The 20,330-nt window shown below is 35.9% G+C and overlaps 2 protein-coding genes across 3 annotated transcripts in view; one reads left to right on the forward strand and one right to left on the reverse strand.

Annotated features, from left to right (window-relative positions):
* The window catches only part of LOC118749008, a 29,238-nt gene extending 19,021 nt beyond the window's left edge, over nt 1–10,217 (reverse strand). The window contains exons 1-2 of the mRNA XM_036483791.1: nt 9,591–10,217; nt 7,675–7,794 (exon numbers count right to left, since the gene is read on the reverse strand). Of these exons, the coding sequence (XP_036339684.1) occupies nt 7,675–7,794; nt 9,591–9,851 (381 nt within the window). The 5' untranslated portion in view covers nt 9,852–10,217. The remainder of the gene's footprint in view (nt 1–7,674; nt 7,795–9,590) is intronic.
* Nucleotides 10,218–10,575: 358 nt separating this feature from the next.
* The window catches only part of LOC118749012, a 14,454-nt gene continuing 4,699 nt past the window's right edge, over nt 10,576–20,330 (forward strand). The window contains exons 1-7 of one of the 2 annotated variants that reach the window (XM_036483796.1): nt 10,576–11,088; nt 11,163–11,249; nt 13,935–14,034; nt 14,526–14,684; nt 15,832–16,811; nt 16,868–16,934; nt 17,002–17,246. In XM_036483796.1, the coding sequence (XP_036339689.1) occupies nt 10,822–11,088; nt 11,163–11,249; nt 13,935–14,034; nt 14,526–14,684; nt 15,832–16,811; nt 16,868–16,934; nt 17,002–17,246 (1,905 nt within the window). In that variant the 5' untranslated portion in view covers nt 10,576–10,821. Of the gene's footprint in view, nt 11,089–11,162; nt 11,250–13,934; nt 14,035–14,525; nt 14,685–15,831; nt 16,812–16,867; nt 16,935–17,001; nt 17,820–20,330 lie in introns of those variants that run through there. The other variant, XM_036483794.1, reaches the window with a different exon arrangement.

Here is a 20,330-nt window from a genome sequence, read left to right on the forward strand (position 1 = left end):
AATTATTTTTGCTTAACAAAGGGAACTGTCGTTATACGTACTTCAGAAGTCATGTTTGTATTAAATACTTAAATATAAAAAAGAGATTAATTAAAAACTTATAGCGTTTTCTTTTATATTAAAAAATTTGTCTTACATTGTAACATTTGCACTAGGTTACTTTTCGTCCTGAATAATGGCTATATTAGTATAAAGTATTCTGCTTAGTCGGAGGGAAATATTTTGAGAAATGAACCCGTGAAGCTGTGAAAGGGCTGAAGAAAACAGGCCAACATTATTTCGAAAAAAGATTAATTTATATCGAGCAAGCCGGTCGCTTTTTAAGTGTTTAACAATTCCACTATTTAATTGTATTTTGATGTCTATATATGTGAAACTTATGTGAAATTTAAGCCATTCATAACAAAAATTGTATAAAGAACGTCCCCGCTCCGTCTTTCTTTGGAAAAAACACAGTGACCCAAATATAAAATGGGACGCGAGATTTTAGCAAGTGTTGGCTATTTTTATTTAGTTTATTTAATGTTTATTATTTTATGAAAATATAGCTGATTACTCAACAAACACCACATAAGTATTAATTTCAGACTTTTTGCAAAAATTTCACCAACTTTTAACTTTTTTATCAGCATATTTACAAAATGGTATGTATGTAGTTTTGTAGTCCATTAAAATTTAGTATATTATATTGAAAACTTTAAGTAGCTAGGACTCGCCGTTGATTTTTGTAATTTTTTTTATAACAGCGTTACGAATTTTTTTGTAAAATACAAAAATGGAAAATAGCACTAAAATTTCAGAAATGTAGGTATTCGCTAATTTTATTAGCCATATAATATAAATACACATAGTCATTGTTTCGAGCTGATTTATTGGTTCCTCACGTTCTGGGCACTTTTGGCATGTGTTGACATATTTTTTACACTTGTGAGAGAATAACTTATTTTTACGCTCTTATTACCGAAACAGGCCGGAAAGCATGAGGAAGAAAGCTATTACTACAAAAACTGTGAATTAAGGTGACGATAGGTAACTGATAAGGGCTCTTTTTGGAAATGTTTAGTTATTTGCCAATGTTCTTGTGGTAGTAGGCGAACGGGGAGGGGGCTCTTGATTTCCCACCCACTAGAAAGAGCTCAGTTCATAATTTGTAACAAGTGATACCTGACACCACGAAACCTTCCACAGACCCCAGGGGACCATTGGAAAATTGTCTCAAATTAGCATTTTTAAACAGAACATGTAAAAGATATATTTGCGCAGTCTTTGGCCACGATTAGAAAAAATAATCATCATCAGTCCAACTCAGGCTACGCTGACCACAGTATTTTTAGCAGGATTTCTACATACAAATATGACCACAGTATTTTTAGCAGAATTGCTTTCTTTGGCAAGTCCAAAAATAAAGAACAAATTATTTAAATACTATTAATAACACTGTGCAACAGCAATTTTGTTGTCGTAATAATTCCAACGCAGGATGAAAGAAGTAAAACCTCAAAATCGTTTTGCATTCTTTGGTCAAATTTCTTTGCTATGGCCATTTTAAATTTACAATATTTTGCCTATGTATCTTTAGAATAAATGAAAAAAAAAGAACAGGGTAAAAATATGTATCGGTGAGAAATATGTTGTTTCGAGACATATAGTAAAATTTTACGAGGAATAATTTTACAGAACATTTTAACCCGTTATCTCCCTCACAAAAGGGTCGTTTTGGCCCTTTATTTAGAAAGTCCGAATAAAATGGCATTTTGAAGGTCGCTAGAGGGTTAGAATCTATAAAATTATTTGCCATAAAATTTCACTTTGTACAAAGTATCTGTAAGTCCACAGAAGTCCCCTCAAAATATGCAACAAAAAATGTAATGCTTTATTTATTTATTTATTTTTATTTATTTATTATTATAGTCTATGGACAATAAATTCTTACAGACTATAGGAAGGTTAAAAAAGTATTTAATTTAGCTACTTAATTAAGGTAATTGAGTTTAAAATGTTCACAAATAATGACTTTGGTAGCGAAAAATCGATATCGATAGAATTAGAGATTATATTGAACTCATTAGCAGCTCGGCAGAGGGGCGCATTCCGAGCGTAATTCGTTTTACAATTACTACAATAAAACGTATGGCAGAATCGAAGTGATCTTTGCGGAACATTAAAACGAATACGTTCTAAGAGGTAAGGACAATCAACAGTTCCTTGAATAATGTCGAACACAAAAGTTAGGGAAAGGACAGACCTCCTTTTTTCCAAAGAATTTAAACTAATCAGCAATGAGCGATCACTATAGGAAGGAATCGGGTCAGAGAAACGTAAGGAGCGTAAAGCATATTTAAGGAACACCTTTTGAACGCGCTCGATCCTGTCAATCTTAATTTGATGGGACGGACGCCAGATAAAAGCAGCATACTCCAGATGGGAGCGCACGAACGCAGTATATAACCGTTTTAAGGTATATAGATTAGAGAATTCAGCACTATTCCTCCTGACGAAGCCGAGCATAGCATATGATTTAGAAATTATGAAATCGATGGGGCCATTAAAGGAGAGCTTGGTGTCAAATATAACACCAAGGTCCTTAATTTCTCTGATAAGCTGCAGCGTGCTGCCTGAGATACGATACGAGGTAACAAACACATTTGGGGACATAGAAATAGTTACATGAAAACATTTATTGACATTAAGGGAAAGGCGCGATTGGAGGCACCAAGCATGCAAGTTATCAAGCCCTGTTTGAAGTTTGAGCATGTCGGCAGTGTTCGTTATATTCGAGAATATTTTCAAATCGTCGGCGTATAACAAATAATTTGAAAAAGAGAAGCATGAACTAATGTCATGTATAAACAAAACAAAAAGCATTGGCCCGATAATACTACCTTGTGGCATGCCCAAGGTCGCGACAAAGATATCAGACGAAAAATGGTCTACCTCATCGCCTGGAACACAAATACGACTTAAGCCAGTTTAAGAAGACAGAATGGAAACCTAGGCGTTCGAGTTTCGCGACTAAAATTCTATGCGACACCTTGTCGAAAGCCTTCGAAATACAATATTCACTAAAGACCGCAAGATTTGAGACCATGGAGCGCCCAGGTACAAAACCATGTTGGTTTGGGCAAATAAGGCTCTTGACCGAGAAATAGCGATGCATTCGAACAGTTTAGACACGGTAGACAGTTTAGAAATCGGTCTACAGTTACTAATGTCGTTTTTGTTTCCGCTTTTGAAAATTGGAGTTATAGAGGCCAATTTCCAAGCATCTAAAAATACCCCAGTAGAAAGAGACTTGTCAAAGATAATTTTTAATGGAAGGATCAGTGCTGAACAGTTTTTTAATAAAAGTGCGGATACTCCATCAATGTCAGTTCTTGCGGAAGTCTTCAGATCAACAACACCTTTCACTACATCAACGTATGAGAGGTATAGGGAACCAAAGCCAAATGAGGAACTAACACCGGATGCAGGGCCAATATCAAGATTTGTGTCTAAATCACATTCGAAATTGGATTTGAAGAAATCAGCGAACAGATTAGCAACATCAGCGGGAGTATCCGCAGATTTATTATTGAGGAAAACTGAAGAGTGAATAGTAGAACATGATTTTTTTAGATTTAACAAAATTCCAGAAGGGTTTGGGGTTAGATTTAATATTAAGTTCGAAATTAAGGACAAAATTTTTGTGGAGTCAAGTTTGCGATAGGTTAAGACTAACTAAATTATCAATAAGATAAGATTCAGGAAAGGAAGAGATATTAGGATAAGCCCATTGGTAGAATAACTATTTGACCACTTAACATTACTAAGATTAAAACCGCCGAATACACAGATAAAATTGTCCCCCATCGTATTGTGAACAAAAAACGTAATGTTGTCAGCATGAGCTCTATATAGGCTATCCACACTATTTGGTGGAATATACGACGCAAATAAAAACAAAGAACCAGAAGTTGATGACCCATCAACACGAACGCAAAGCTGATCCAGTAGTGAGTCAATGTTATTCAGGTTGATCAATGAAGCGCGGAATTTTCGATTCACTGCAATCAAGACGCCTTCGCCCCTGGAGCGACCAGTCTTAGCAGCGTCTCTTTCTTTCCGGAAGACAACAAAGAGCATGGGGTCGAAAAATTCCGTATCGAAAAAATCGGAAGTAAGCCATGTTTCAACAATAACGGAAATATCGAAGTCCTGTTGGGAGCTGAATGACATAACCACATCAGATTTGGATCTTAATCCGGAGATATTTTGAAAATATATTCTTAAAATTTTACAATTCTTAAGCATATCTGAATTAGCTTGTGGCGTAGTGTTGTTAACTGTGTTCCTTACGGCCATCCTTGGGGAAAAAACGAAACGGGCGAACATTAACGCCACCCGGCCACAGATCAGAGGAAAGCAGCTTAGCGAACAGTGCAGACGAAATTCCAAGTTTGAAATTCACCCATTTGACAGCGTTTTCGGGAGCATCTTTTTTAATTTATTTGTAGCAAACAAGCTGGTTCCTATTAATGCCCGCGTGCTGTACGACATAGTCGATAATATTATCAGGCAATACAGTAGACTGGAACGAAGAAAGATGAAGCCATATCATTCGCGCAACCCCTAACCCTAACAGAAGCTGCACGCTTCCTAGGGCTGCCGTTAGTGGAACATGACGACAACGACTGAGATACCAACCGTCCTGGGCGGGGTTGTTGTAGCCGCTACAACAACAACAACACCAGCAACCCCTAAATCTGAACAGGAGTTGCAGCCAACAATATTGAATGTTTTGCGAGGTCTAGGCAGCGCCGCCAAGGCAGTAGCAGAATTATCCGGCAAGTTGATCCCAGGAGAATGGACGCCGCCACTACTACCAGCGATAGTAGCATAAGTTCGTGCATCAGCACCACCAGCAACGTCTCCAGAAGCAGCAGCAGGTGTAACACACCGCCACTGGTCCAAGCAATATCCGGGTATGTTCGTGCATCAGCACCTCCCGCAACGTCCCCAGCAGCAGCAGCAGGTGTCGAGCGAGGCGAATGCACATGACCAGCAATGGGAAGTTTATCGGTTTGCTTGACATCAGAACGCGCGGGCTTTAAACTAACCTTAACTTTGCGCACCTTAGCATTGGCAGCACCAACCCCAGCAGCAGCAGAAGACAAATTCAAAATATTACTGTTGCTCACAGCATGTGGCAATGGATTAACAGCAGTATTATGGTGATGAGTAACAGTACCAGACCCACAAGAAATCGCGTCGCCACAGGTACCACCAATAGCACGGCAAATTCGTGTATCAGCACCACCAGCAACGTCGCCAGCAGCAGGTGTTGAGCGAGGCGATTGGAAATTACCAGCAATGGGCAGTTTATCGGGTTTCTTAACATCAGAACGCGCGGGAATCAGGCCGACCTTAGTTTTATGCGCCTTAGCATTGGTAGCAACAGCACCAGCAGCAACATCGCCTGCGTCACAATCAGCATCAGAAGACAAAATCACAATAGGAGCGTTCCTTATCTCCCAGAAATAGTCAGAAAAAGTCCGAAGTAGTCAGATTTAGTCCAAAAAGCGTTCCTTAACTCGGAAATGACAGCAAAAATGAGAGAGCAACACTCGGTGAGAGTGACTCTCATCAGTCCGAAGTAGTCAGATTTAGTCAGAAGAATTTTTTCTGGCAAAATCCTGAAAAGTGTTAAACTCAACTGAATTTAAATTAACGGAAATTAAAGAATACGCAAAAAGTGAGAATAATCTAAAAAGTAAAAAAAGTGAATTGAAATTGGAAGGAGGCAAAAAATAATATAGTAAGTGTTTATATTGCTTGTGCTTGTGTGAATGTGTTTTGCACATAAATTTCCATTCTTATTTGACGTTAGCTTTGTTGTTGCCATTCTTTGGACTAAAAATTTGGTTTTTTGCGTTCCTTTACTTTTCGTGTTATTCTCTTTTAGTGAGCGCATTTTGCTTACGCTCTGGCATTTTGACACTTTTCAGATTTTAGTCCAAAAAGATAAGGAATGAACCTAATATTAGTTGTGTTTTCGCATTCTCCAGCATTTGGTAATTGGTTAACAGCAGTATTATGTGATGAAAAACAGCGGCATTCTTGTTCTTATCCTCTGCTAACGATTTAATTTCACTGCAGAGCTTTTCATTTACACTCCGAAAATTGTCAGTTTATTTTGTCAGGTCTTCAGCAAGCACTCTCACTTTCGCTATTGTTGTTGTTAGTACTTCTGTTTTTCTAACGAATAGCTCTTGGTGCAATTTTTATGTTCGCCAGTTTCTATAGAACGTATTAATTGCTTTATTTTATATAGGTATAATGTTCATATATCGTCGGTGATACTGCAAAACTGTATATGTATGTTAGTACAACCTAATAAACGAATCACAAAACTGTCTACCTTTGGCAGATGAAGATGAACGGTTGCCAGAAGCGATCAGATACAGATAACAGATCTATTAACCACCAGAGGTAATAAGTGACATAGAACGTTTTGCAGTATCACCGACGATATGTATGTTACTCTAGCTCCAATTGTTTAAACAAGTAACCTACGTGTAAATAATCTTTGGATAGAACATAATAATTTTATGGAAAAAGTAAAATGGCAGCGTTTAAGTCAGATATTAACAGCTTTTGCACTGGGTCTGATGAGCACGGCGAGCGCTAACATCAAGTGGTCCTCCCATTTAAAATGAGGTAGTAAATACTTGTTACACAAAAATATTTTAACTTATTTTAATTAAAACAACAACCCTGCAAACCATTTTTTAGAGTATTCTGAATCGTAGAGAAATTTTAATGAATTCGTAAAGATCCCATCCGATTTTTTGCCATTTTTTTTTCAAATTAAATAAACTGGACATCATGTAACTCAGATTCTGATCACAACGATGATTCCGATGCTGATTTTATACTTCCCGAACCATCAGGCCCGAAAAGAGCAAGAGTTACATATAAAAACGAAATATAAAATAAAGCACAAAAAGTTGGGACATATTTTTATTTTCTGTGGACTTACAGATTCTCTGTACAAAGATTTTGTCTGAGACCCCTAGTGAAATTTTACGGCAAATAATTTCCTACAAGATTTTCACCCTCTAGCGACCTACAAATTGACATTTTATTCGGACTATCTAAACAGGGGGCAAAAACGACCCTTATGTGAGGGGGATAACGGGTTAAAATATTCTACAAAATTACTCCTCGTAAAAGTTTACTATATGTCCCGAAACAACATATTTCTCTCCGATATGTATTTTGACTCTTTTTACAGTTTATTCTAATTTAAAGACACTTGGCAAAATATTGCAAATTTAAAATGGCCATAGCAAAAAACAATTAGAAAAGAATGGAAAACGATTTTGAGGTTTCACTATATGGATCATGGTCTTTTATCCAGAGTTGGAATCATTCCGCCCCCAGAAAAATGACCCTGAAATTATTGCACAGTGTAACAAAAGAAAAAAGAGTGACTATTTGTGTTTCTTCACATCCTGGTAGTTTTATTAGAAAATTCGTGATAGTTTTGCTAAAGCACACTCATGTCCATGTAAGCCATGTAAATGTATGTAAAGCCAAAACTAATTTTTTTTTGGTCCTCGAGAGGGTGAAAGTTTTCATGCATACTCGCAATGTTCGTTAATGGCTACGTTACTATCTATCCCACATACTTACTATAATTTCTTCCTTTATCGAATAATCAGACTTATCTTCGAGTTCAGTATCTGATTTGTGTGTTTCCAATACTTCAACAGTTTCAAAACCTGTTAACATATGTCCATCAACATCGGCATCCTATAAATACACATACATATATAAAACCTTTTGTAATCCAAATAGCTCGCACACCACTGGGAAAATAGCACCTTACGAGGTAAGCCAAGTTTGCTTTCAGTTTTTAGTACCAAAATGGTTGTTGTTGTTGTTGTTGTAGCGGCTACTAAGCCCCGTCCGGGTCGGTTCATCCATCAACGTTGTCGTCAACTTCAGCTAGGGGGAGGCCCAGGAAGTGTGCGACTTTCACAGGGGATAGGGGCGTCAGCTGAGTGGGGTTCTCAAGGCATGTGAAGAGGTGCCGGGAGTCATGTGGCGACTCTCCACATGCCGGGCATTGGTTGGGCACATCCTCGTTGATTCTACTTAGGTAAGAGTTTAGCCTGCTGCAATAGCCGACGCTCTGAAAGTATTCAACTCGGAACCCGCAGGTGGTAGCAGATTAAGAGGGAGGCCCCCACTGCGATGGAAAGATCAGGTGGAGGACTTGGCTTCACCTGGCGTTTCCAATTGGCGTCAGTTGGCACAGAGGAGAAACGACTGGCGTGCTTTGCTGAACTCAGCCAAAATCGCTTAGGGTTGGACAACGACCTCAAGGTTGACCAAAGCGTGCTCACACCAGAGGCGAAGTTGCAGGTCTTCAAATGCTCTTCCCATTTCTTCCGCTTATGTACGTTCACAAGTTGCCGAATCTCCGAATTGAGATCCCTGATACGGGGATTTCTGTGATCTGCCTGACGAAGGTTGTCGCGCTCATCGGCTAGAACAGTCGCTTCAGCAGGAAAGTTCGGACGTGGATCCTTAATACATCCTGCTGGGATGAAGCGAGCTGCAGCAACGTTGACAACCCTGCGGAACTTACGTTCACCTACATGAACGTCGGTTGGTATGGGCAGTGCAGTGAAGGCGCCCTCAGTAACATCCGTGAAGCCTTTCCAGTCAGCTTTGAAAAGTTGACATTAGTCCGGTGATCCACGGAAGCAAAGTCGGCAGGTTTATCAATCGAGATGACTATGGGCAGATGGTCTGATGCTAGAGTCAGCATAGGTCGCCATGATTTGCTGTTTATCAGACCAGCGCTGACAATTGTTAGATCTGGCGAGCTGCAGCAGCTGCCCATAATCCTGGTGGGTGCGTCGTCGTTTATTGTGCAGAATGTCGAATGTATTCCCCTACGATCATTTTAGAGGCTTGAGTGCCAAAGATCGTGGTGCGCGTTAAAGTCACCAACTACGATACGGTTTTCACCTCTGAGTAGCGCACCTATTTCAGAGTGATATCCTGCCGAACAGCTAGTGACATGGGGTATGTATACGTTAAATATTTCCAGCTGAACATCTCCTGTCCGGATATCAATACCCTGACATTCTAGGATGGTATCCCTGCGGTCGATGTCTGCTTCAATAAGGCGATACTGCACGGTGAAACATTGAAACATATGCGTTTGAAATCGACGCATTGCTCGCCGCTCCCTATCTTTTGACCCTTACACTTTACCCGGCGGTCCTTCGGCGGCAAGTTATTTTGCAACTGACAACGTAATGCGTCGTTGTTGTTGTTGTAGCAGCATACAAATTCCCCAAAGACTTTTTGGGGAGTGTTGCTGGAGTGACAGTCCTTGGCCAGATATAAATCTGGGTCGTTCCGGTTACGCAGACCAGACTGTCGTGGGAACGTAATGCGTCGTCGTAGGTGTTCATTTTGTGCTTTACTAGTAGATGACATTGGTCATGATGAAAATTCTGGTACTAAAAACTGAAGAAAACATGGCTTACCTATATTCCCAGTGGGATGTGTAATCCGTAACTATCCTGTACCTTTGAATGCGAATCAGTTTCACTGCTGTAACCTTCCTGAAAACCCAGCGAAATATCCTCAACGTCTTCCTTTAATTCAGTTTCCAGGAATTCCACAGAATGATCCTCGAATATATGCTCAATCAAGTTGTTTAACTCAAGAAATGTAAGCTCACAAAACCCACAATTCAGAAAAAATTCTTTCTTCCCTGCTGGCAAAAAAGTCGATATTTCTCCGCATTTTTTAAAAGCACAGTTATTTCGGTCAATTTCAAGAGCCATTGGTAATGAGGAAAATTATTACATTAGAATAACCATTGATGATAAATAACAAATGGATTTAAAAAAATTCTTTCTTTTGTAGAAGGATGGCAAAGTCGACATCGACTTTCCAACAAAATCGATTTTTTTATATGCCGACGTTTAATAAAGCTGCCTTTACACGCGACGATTTTAGAGGCGATTCAACGTTGTTCTGGAAATTTATAGTTGCGTTGTAGGTGCTCACGTTATTCACGATTTGCAGTTTTTTTCAGGAAAGTGTTCCAGGTGCCAAACAAAACTGTAAGTCAAACAACTTTTGTGGGAGTAAGGCTATCTGCACACTTGTCGTCCAATTATCGTGGCGTTATTGTTTCGCCCTGAAATTTTGAGCCGCACATGCATCTCAAAGGAGATCTGCACACTCGTCGTTATCGACTAGTTATCGGCAAATCGTAGAAGAAGCAGAAACGCATAAGTATGGCACTGTCGTTTGTTAATCGTTGCGCTCGCATTACATTTTATGCTGAAAAACTAGTGAAAAATTTAATATTTGCATTAAAATTGCATAAAAATTAGTATTTTTTGCATAAAACCTGTGGAAATTATTAAAAAGTAGATAATTGCATTAAAATTCAGTAAATTTGAACATTTTAACTATAAAATATGACGAAATTTAAAAAAGTCTCTGTAAGCATGCACAAAACACATATCAGGAAAAGAAAAGAAGACATATTACTGAATATCGTGAAGCATCTGGAACGCAACGCATACAAATCTCATAATTGATTAAAAATCGAATGTCGATTCTCGAATTTTTTCATCGATTCTCGGATCGAATTAGTACTAAAAAATCGACGAAAAATTGAATCGGAAGTCTCGATTAATCTATACTCGATTAAATCGATTTAAAAACGCCATTTCTACTATAAACAATTTGTTTACATTGTATTTTTTCATAATATAAATTAAGCAATTGTTTTCATTAGCAATGGCTCTGAAAATTGGCATAAACAATTGTCATATAAAAAAATGCGGGGAAATAGAAGCGTTGATGCCGATAGAAAAGAAAGAATTTTTTCTGAATTGTGGGTTTTGTGAATTTACGTTTCTTCAATTAGACAAATTTATAGATCATATATACGAGGACCATTCGATCGAATTCCTGTATCCTGAAATTAAGCAAAGAGTTGAAGGTATTCCTCAAAAATTGCAGCAAAGTTTCAGTAATGAGACTGTATCGCATTCAAAGGTAGAGGTTAGTTAAAGAACTCGCATACGAGCTATGTACATATTTTAATTACAAAAGGATTAATATTTACATATTTTTAGGAGGAAGCTGTTGAAGTATTGGAAATACACAAATCGGATATTGGGCTCGAAGATAAATCTGATTACTCAATAAAGGAAGAAATTATCGTAAGTATTTAGATGTAATGTCAGTAATGATGGGTTGACTTTAGTGTACAACGACATGTGTGTTGAGAGTCGCCGCATGACTCCCGGCACCTCTTCACATGCCCTGAGAACCCTACTCAGCTAATGCCCCTGTCCCTATGGACCGCCCCTGTGGAAGTCTCACACTTCCTGGGCCTCCCCCTAGCTGAAATTGACGACAACGTTGATGGATGAACCGCCCCAAACGGGTATTAGTAGCCGCTACAAAAACAACAACAACCACAGCACAACAACTTAACCAACACAATAGACCATATCACAACCACGACAGACCACGGAACACACAACCGCACCACTACCCGCACGCCGCCGCCAACAACTCTTAGTTCCTCCTACAATCTGCACGGTATGTCAGTCCAGGATATCCCGTAATGTGACATCAGTCAAGTGCAACACCTGCCTTGGCTGGTCCCACTTTAGAGCATGCTCAGGTCTGCGCAACACGCGAGATTGGACGAGGAGCTTCGAGGGCCAGTGTTGCGCTGCTCGGTCGCAGATCTCAACTGCCACGCCTCCCGCCACCACCACAGGGCGGCAACCACCTCAGCAGCGCACACAGCCAACGGCGTCACGACCACACACATCCCCCACATCTCGCATCACCACACGTCTCCCGAACCACATGAAGCTCCTTCAATTTAACTGTAACGGGCTTCAGAGCAAGATCGAGGAGATAACAGGTCTTCATAGAAAAGCATGGCATATTGATAGCTGCGGTCCAAGAGACGAAGTTGCACAGCAATTCAACATCAAGGTCCTCAAGTCGCTAGCCGGCAGCACTTGGGGCAAAGACAAAGAAACGTTGCTGGCAACATACCAGAGTTGTGAAAAATGCATTAAATTTTTTAATGCAGAGCATTTTAATGTAAATGAAAAAGATTAATGCATTAATTTTTGATATTTAATGTAAATGAAAATTTCAATGCATTAATTCCGAAGAAATAATGCTAATGATTTTTTTGTATTAACATTAAAATGTTGAAATGAATGCTATTGCATTAATTTATTGCATTAAAATTATAACAAGCATTAAAACCCATTAACTAATTTTATTTTGAAGTTAAAATTCTTTGCTGATGTTGACGGTAGAATTTTAAGGTCAAAAAAGATAGTGACGGACGTTAAGGCTGGTTTGCACTATGTCAAGTTCAATGGCATTTGTCGTTAAATAGGTAAAATCACATTGTCAAAGCTATAAAACGGTTTATTGATTGATTTAGATCAGAATAGGTCCTCAGTCGTGTACATGCGCTGCTAAACTGGCTATCTGTCCGTTTTTGACTCATATTTAATATATATAATCGGTATGCACCAACAATCAACATAAAAATCTACAAAAGCACTCTGCATGCACATTGGCTTTCATTTTCATAAAACATCTAACAATGTCTAGAAGAATTTTTCTACAAATACACATAATATAATGAAGCTGAAAAAACTATTAGTAATTATTCCAAGTCCTTCCAAAAGAGGTTATTTATATTTTACTAGAAAAAAAAAGTTAATGGTTTTTAATAATGCAAACGAGCAAAAGCATTAAACATTTTAGTGCATTAAAATTTTTTCATTAGCATTAGCTTGGATAATTTAATAAAAAAAAAAATTTCATTAGCATTACATTTTTCAGAATTAATGCATTGAAATATTCATTTGCATTAAATTTCATAAATTAATGCATTAATTTTTTACATTAAACATTATTGCAAAAATTAATGCATTTTTCACAACTCTGCAACATACAATGCAATAGACCGGCCGGTTTTAAACTACGCAGCACCAGTGTGGTCGCCGGGGACTAGTAGGACGCAGTGGATGAAGCTATAAAAGGAAAATTTGCTAAGTCCAAAAGAAGCACCACAAATCCGATAAGGCCAAAATAATACGACATCTTTTAATAAATATCGAATCCTTCTGATTCTTATGGAGTTTTGCTTTGCTTTAAACGCGCAAAATGTTTGATTCAAAGTCTTGCGAAATAGTTAAAGAAAATGGCTATATAAAGATTTTTTCCTCTCCTGTAAAATTTTTAAAATGGGACTTAGCAACTTTTCTTTCTAAGCTAGCGATATGTAATACTTCCATATTGATAGTAACGTATCTTCACAATGTATTTTTATTCCGCAAAAAGAAGTATTACATATATGATTACAACAAATAAACGCATTCAACTCATTCTCGTAGTTAAATTTTATGAAGGTTTCACTTCTACCGGGTGTGCACTGCACACACATGATTTTTTTTTTGTTTACGTTTGTATCACTATGTTATTAAAGTGCGATATTTTATGGTTCACTTCTGTATGAAAGCTTTGAAACGAAAATATCGTTTGAAGTTGTTCATCTCGAGAATACTTTACTTAAAGATCCAGTTCATATATTGTATACAAATCAGAAATATTCGGGCATATTCATAGTCAAAATAAAGTGGATTCTTAAGTTTGTAGCTGCTTGTTAACATAATTTTCAATACAATATCTGTCAAAAAGCTGCTACTAACTTTGGAGTCTACTTTATTTCGACTATGAATGTGCCCCATTTTATTCCAATATTTTCACATTTATTGAAACATAAAAAAATATTGCAATTACATTGTTATAATAAACACATTCCTCTACATATATATATATACCTCATATAACTTTGGAAGGGCAAAATGGAGCAATACATCTGCAAGGTGTGGAGCGCAGATCGAACTGTGAAGAAAACATTTATGTCGGAAGGAACGACAGATGCCATAATAACCGCTGGTATGTACCTTTCAAATAAAAAAAAATAAAAACATTAATTAAAATATGTCGTGTTAGGGCGGGTCAATTTGTAATGGAGATTCTTTCGATTATACGCGTATTGCAGAGAAGGACTCTACTTGTAATTCTAAGCAATTGTGGCGAAGAAACCATGGGTCTAAAATCAATATGGAGTTTGCCAAATTGCGAAAATAGTTGTCTTAGCATTTTTCTGTAGTGTAGTAAAAAGAGCTCTCAAATTTTGTTTGAAAAAATGATAAAATTTCTTAAAATTTCCATCAGATGGCGCAACAGAGAAAAATTTTCCATTTTCTACGAAAGCTATTTTCGCAAATTGGCAAACTCCAAATTCATTTTAGACTCATGGTTTCTTCCGCAAATTTGCTAAGAATTCCACGTAGAATCCTCCTATGCTCTACGCGCCTAGTCAATAAAAATTTAACCGACCTAATGTCGTGCTCATGCTAACGTAGAAAATCTTTTATTTTTAGCTTCAAATTATGGCATACGAGGTAATAAGATCGTTCTGGAATGCGATGGCACCGAAATCTGCGGTGATGATGTCCTGAAATATTATTTGAATGAAAAAGCCACATTGATGATGCTAGCTGATGAAGAATGGTGCACGCAAAGGTCAATTGAAATACTAAGTACGTATATGTATGTACAGTTAAAATTAATCAACTACATACATACATACATATTTTTTACATCTAATGAGATAACATATCGTCGTTACCATGTCTAAATATCAACCTAGTCTAGATATTAACTTCGCTGTAGATAGCATATCAAAGACATACAATTAGAAGACTCTAGATGTCGCCCCGCCAGAAGAAGTTAAATATTGCGTCTAAAAATATGCACTACATACGCTACAGCCGAAATGAAATTCATTCCGGCTATATGCATGAATGTACATATGTATGTATGTATGTATATACTCAACTTGAGCACTAAACATTTTGCTTGCATAGTCTTCTGTTCTCTTTTTACTGCAAGTTGAATTATTTTAGTATCTATTGCACAGACAAGACTAAGAAGTATAAAATAAATATAAAACTTTTTAATATACCACGCTCTTATCAATGAACTTCAAATTAGAAAATAATATTTTTCAGTCCCATAGAATTAGTTTTGATAACTTCTGATTTTGAAATTTTAGCAAGAGTCATTATAAACAATTTATGGGATTGAAAATAAAAAGCGTGGGGCGCATGTAATAGACCTGAATTTATATGAAGGGTAATACATATATGTATGTATGTGGATATATGAATAACGACCGCTTAAAATCGATCTCAAATTTGTAATTTCTCTGTAGAAATTTTAGGTCTATTTTATATAGTTTGACTATTGTCAATTAAATCTAATGCTTTGTATTGTATGCGCTCCACGTGTTTCGTTTTCAATCTCATAAATGGATTATAATCACTTTTGCCAAAATTTCAAAATCAAAAGTTATCAAAACTAGTTCTATGGGACTGAGTAATATTATTTTCCAATTTTTAGGCCATTTATAAAAGCGTGATATATTAAAAAGTATTTTTTTAATTTCATTTTTTTTCATTTACGGTACCTTGCCCATGCGTTTAGAATGATACGTAAGTTGGCAACTCGTCGAATTTCTAGTCTTCTTAGAAGCAGAGAATACTGCCTTTGACAAAGTGTCGTATCCCACACTTTTTCCTAATGACAACAACATTTTGTATAACAGTTCTCCTGAAAAGTACCCATTTTCACATTCGATAGTGTGAGAGATAATAGCGGCGATATGTATAATTTTCTATTCTCTAGGCAACGATGTGATTCAACCTAAACATGCTAATCAACAGCAAGAACAGTTTTTGCTTATGACTGCGGATACGGCCGTTGAATCATATGTTACATCCAAGGTTGCAACCAGCGACTCATTTTCATCTTCTTCGGAAACCGGTGAACCAGCGAAACAACATTTTAAGAATTTCAGCATACCATGGCATAAGGTTCCATCGGACTTAATGAACTTGCTAAATACTCAACAAAAATTGGGTAAACGATTAAACACATTAGCTAATTGCATTGTGGATGAATTGCGAATGTATTCCTCATTCATACCGATGTGTATTTTACGATCAGTGACGCGGGAAGCCGTTGCCAAGTTTCCCGCTTCGTTACTGGAAAAAGATTGCGAAGGGAATATTATATCAGTTACAACAATCCCCTTGCTAACCATAATGCGGAACAGGAACAATTTTTTAAATCGTGCACCGAACCCCAAGAGCTGCAGTCTAACGCCAAATATTCCCTTAGCTAAAAGACGTCGAACAAACGTTCTTAAAACAACTTGTAGTAACTGGCAACCAGTGGATTTGATATCTCCTGAAACCATTGCAACCTTAAATAAAAAAAAAAAATATTTAATGAATTTGTATAAAATGCAATCGGACTTCCAGTCAATGGAATTGATAAAATCACATATGAAAGATTGCTTTCCATTACAACGCTCAAATTTTAATGAAATGGACCCATCACCCACAATTGAAAGCATCAAAAGAGATTGGCCATATATTTTCAGCACCGAATGCTTGAATCAACATTTTGGGCAGTTAATGAACACTGATCCAGATCTTTTTGATATGAATTTCAATAAAAATCGAGAAGAAACTGCAGCATTCTTTGAACACCTACAAGGTAAACATAACTTACTGAAAGAGGCACACCAAACAAACTACATTATTAAAAGCATAGCTAAGTATTTCAATGAAAATGCAAACTACTTGTTCGCCATTTTCGAGGTAAATTTTGTTTTATAAAGCCAAGTGCGGAAGTAATAAAATATTGATATCTTTAGATTGGAGCCAATTTGGACACAATAGTAGAAAAAGTACCTACCAATACTCCTTTTGTTGCCTTTGTAGGTAAGTTACCACGCCTATACCGTCATTTGATTGCTAGAATTAATTTTATATTTGTGTCTGTTTTCAGAAAACGATGTCGAAAAAGAAACATACAACTGCTATATATTTATTGAAAAAACTTTAGTGTCACACACTTTGGGCGACGGAGACATGTTTAAATTCCTTAAACAAATTATTCAATATTATTTTGTTTTTAATATAATATATCCTCCGGAAACATCGCAAACGATGGAATTTTTCGTACGTTTTTTTTATAAGTTCTACCCAAATTCTTCTCGAGGAGCAAAAAAAAATATTAATAACATTCAAAAGGTAAACAATTTAATTGTTAAACTCACCAATTTTCAAATTAATAATTGCTAAATGACAGACAGTAAAAGGTCAAAATTACTCATTTCCAAATACCGTGTGCTCGAATTCATTTGTATGTCGTCGCCTGGATAAAAGATTGTCGTTTGTTACATTCGGTTTTGGGAAATCGCCTTGGAAGTTTGTAAGGCGATTTCGCAAAAAACGCGGCGATAGATTTTCTCAAAAGTCGCGGAGAATATTTCCAGAAATTCTTAAATTATTTTATTTTTATTGTTTATTATTTATTATTTATTTTTGCGTTGAAGGCTTTTCTTTAGTAAAATTTTGTCGTATGCTACATTTGTCAACAATTTCGCAGCCACTTTGTATGATAGACGACACAATGTGATACAAATTTGTACTTTTTACTCAATATCTCAGAAACTGAAAGAGATATCAAAAAATGGATATCGACATTTGAAAGATTTTGATTAGTTTAGTATAATTATGTAGAGTATAAATACTTTAAACTTTCATACTTGTTATTTTTTATTGATTTCAATTTATGATCTTTCATATTTTAAGACGTCCACCAAAATATTTAGGAAAAATATTAAGATTTAAGTGAGCTGGACCGATTTGAAAATACCTCCAAAAATTGCGCTTTTTATGAATAAAAATAGTTTCTTAACATTTTTTTTTGAAAAAATTCCCTCAAATGACAAAAAGGTTTAAGCTTAAAATATTTGCATACAAATATTTAAAAAAAAATAAAAAAAAAATGTTGAACGGAATCGTAATGATGAGATTTTTGATGCTGTTTTTTAACTTTTTTCAAAGATTGGTATAGGAAAAAATTGAATAACTGAACCTAAACTCTTCCGATTTAGACTTAGGAGGTGTCATTGGAAACGTATTTTCTCACCCTTTTTATTTCTTTGCTAATAAACTCATTCAAAGGATGGAAGAGAAAGGTAGGATGAACGAACGTCATTCAAAGTTGAATTAAGATGTGTTGGTATTCGAAAAAAACAAGATGGGACACGAATGACGCTTTTTTGGTCAGAACTAAAAACAGCGTGAAAATACCTTTCTACTGAGATCCCATAAGTCTAAATCAGAGCATTTTTGGGCCAGTTATTCAAGTTTTTCGTAAACCAATCTTTGAAAAAAGTAAAAGAACAACATCAAAAATCTCATTCTTACGATTCCGTTGAAAATATTTTCAAATATTTTTATGCAGATTTTTTAAGCTTAATCTAATTTGTCATCTGAGGGGATTTTTTTCAAAAAGTTCTTTAAGAAACTATTTTTATTCATAAAAAACTTCATTTTTGGAGGTATTTTCAAATCGGTACAGCTCGCTTAAATCTTAATATTTTTCCGAAATATTTTGGTGGACATCTTAAAATATAATAAATTTTGTAATCCCGGCGGGAAAACCGCAACTTTTTTTGGTGATGCAGTCTAATGTACATACATACACTTGTGGTCAGCTGATTAAGTTAAGTGACATTTTGACCAGTTTTGCCTATTTTTCTTTTGTTTATTTATTGTTTATAATTTTTTTATAAAAGTCTGGCACATCACATATCCAGCACACAAATCCAAATTTCAAACTTCTTAAAAAATATATGAAAATTCAAGCATTTTCCTCCATCAAAAAGTAGATGTCGATCGTACTTTATATGGGAGAAAATGCTCAACACCGTCAACCAAAAAAATTATTAAAATTCAACACGATTTTCTAGCGTCTTGAAATTTGCATTTTAAACTACTAATTTAATGGGCTACAAAGCTGCAACCTGAAATTTTTCTAAAAATTTGTAAAAAAAACTTGAAAATTTTTGGGTATAGTTGTTAAAGTTTATTGAATTTTTATAATTTTTGTAAGAAGTTTGATACGTGGATTTATGTGGTGCTGGTTACGTGATGTGCCAGAATTTTATAAAAATATTATAAACATTAAATAAACAAAAGAAAAATAGGCAAACCTGGTTAAAATGTCACTTAACTTAACCAGTGACCACAAGGCTATTACGTTCTTTGTTAATATTATAAAAATATATCTTACGATATAGACTGCATTATTTACTCAATTTGTACTAAATTATGGATACAATATTTCGGAAACTAAAGAAGATATCCAAAAACTGATAAGACAAATTAGAAGATCATATTTTCAATATGTAACTGCATCTATGTACATATGTACAGCTAAAATCGTCAAAATGGCGCTTACGAAAATATTTTATTCAGGCGACGAAGTGGAAATCTAATTTTTGGGGGTTTTGTACTACATACCGTGAATGTCAAAAGTAAGTCAACAGTGAGTTTTTTGCAATATTTATAGTGTTTTTATCACACAAACAACTTTGCTAATTTTTATATATAACATTAACCGTGTAAATCAAAGTATTGTAATACATTTTACCGAGAAATGTTGCCTTCTTAGTGCCCTTTACGTATGTACAAACACTAAGAAAAAGGTAATGAGGAGGCAACATTTTTTGTAGAAAAGAAAACGCCATAAGTTCATGTTATCAGTTTAATTGTTTTAAATTTTTGAAATAGGTGGCAACCCGCCTCTTCTTCATCTATCTATCTTCAGCAGTAAGCTTTCTTAAACCTCTTTAGTTTGATACCCATTTTGCAGTATTTAATTTTTCTTAAATTTTTCAAACAGGTGGCAACCCAGCTCAAGAATATTTTCGATAATAAGATTTCTGAGACCTCTTCAGTTTGGTACGCATATTATGATATTCAATTTATCGTACCAATTCAATTGAATTAAATTTAATAAATAGATGGCAACCCTCCTCAAAAATATTTTCGGCACACATATTTTGATACCTTTATCTCATCAATTAATTATATACTCTAATTTTTTTTTGTTTTAAACCATCCGGAAATTGTAACGAACAAACAAAAAACATTCAAATCGGTTAAGCCGTTTTTGAATTTTAGCAACAACATTTTTATAAGAAATGTACGAAAATTTTTTATATGAAGACCATTGTTAATATTGTAAAAACAACAATCTGAATTTGAAAACCACCCCCTCCGGAGGCTTATAGTTTTTAAGCAATTCGTTGTTAAAGTTGC

This window comes from Rhagoletis pomonella, unplaced genomic scaffold (genome assembly GCF_013731165.1).
Source record: "Rhagoletis pomonella isolate Grant_MI unplaced genomic scaffold, Rhpom_1.0 Rhpom_scaffold_00013, whole genome shotgun sequence".
NCBI classification, from domain to species: domain Eukaryota; kingdom Metazoa; phylum Arthropoda; class Insecta; order Diptera; family Tephritidae; genus Rhagoletis; species Rhagoletis pomonella.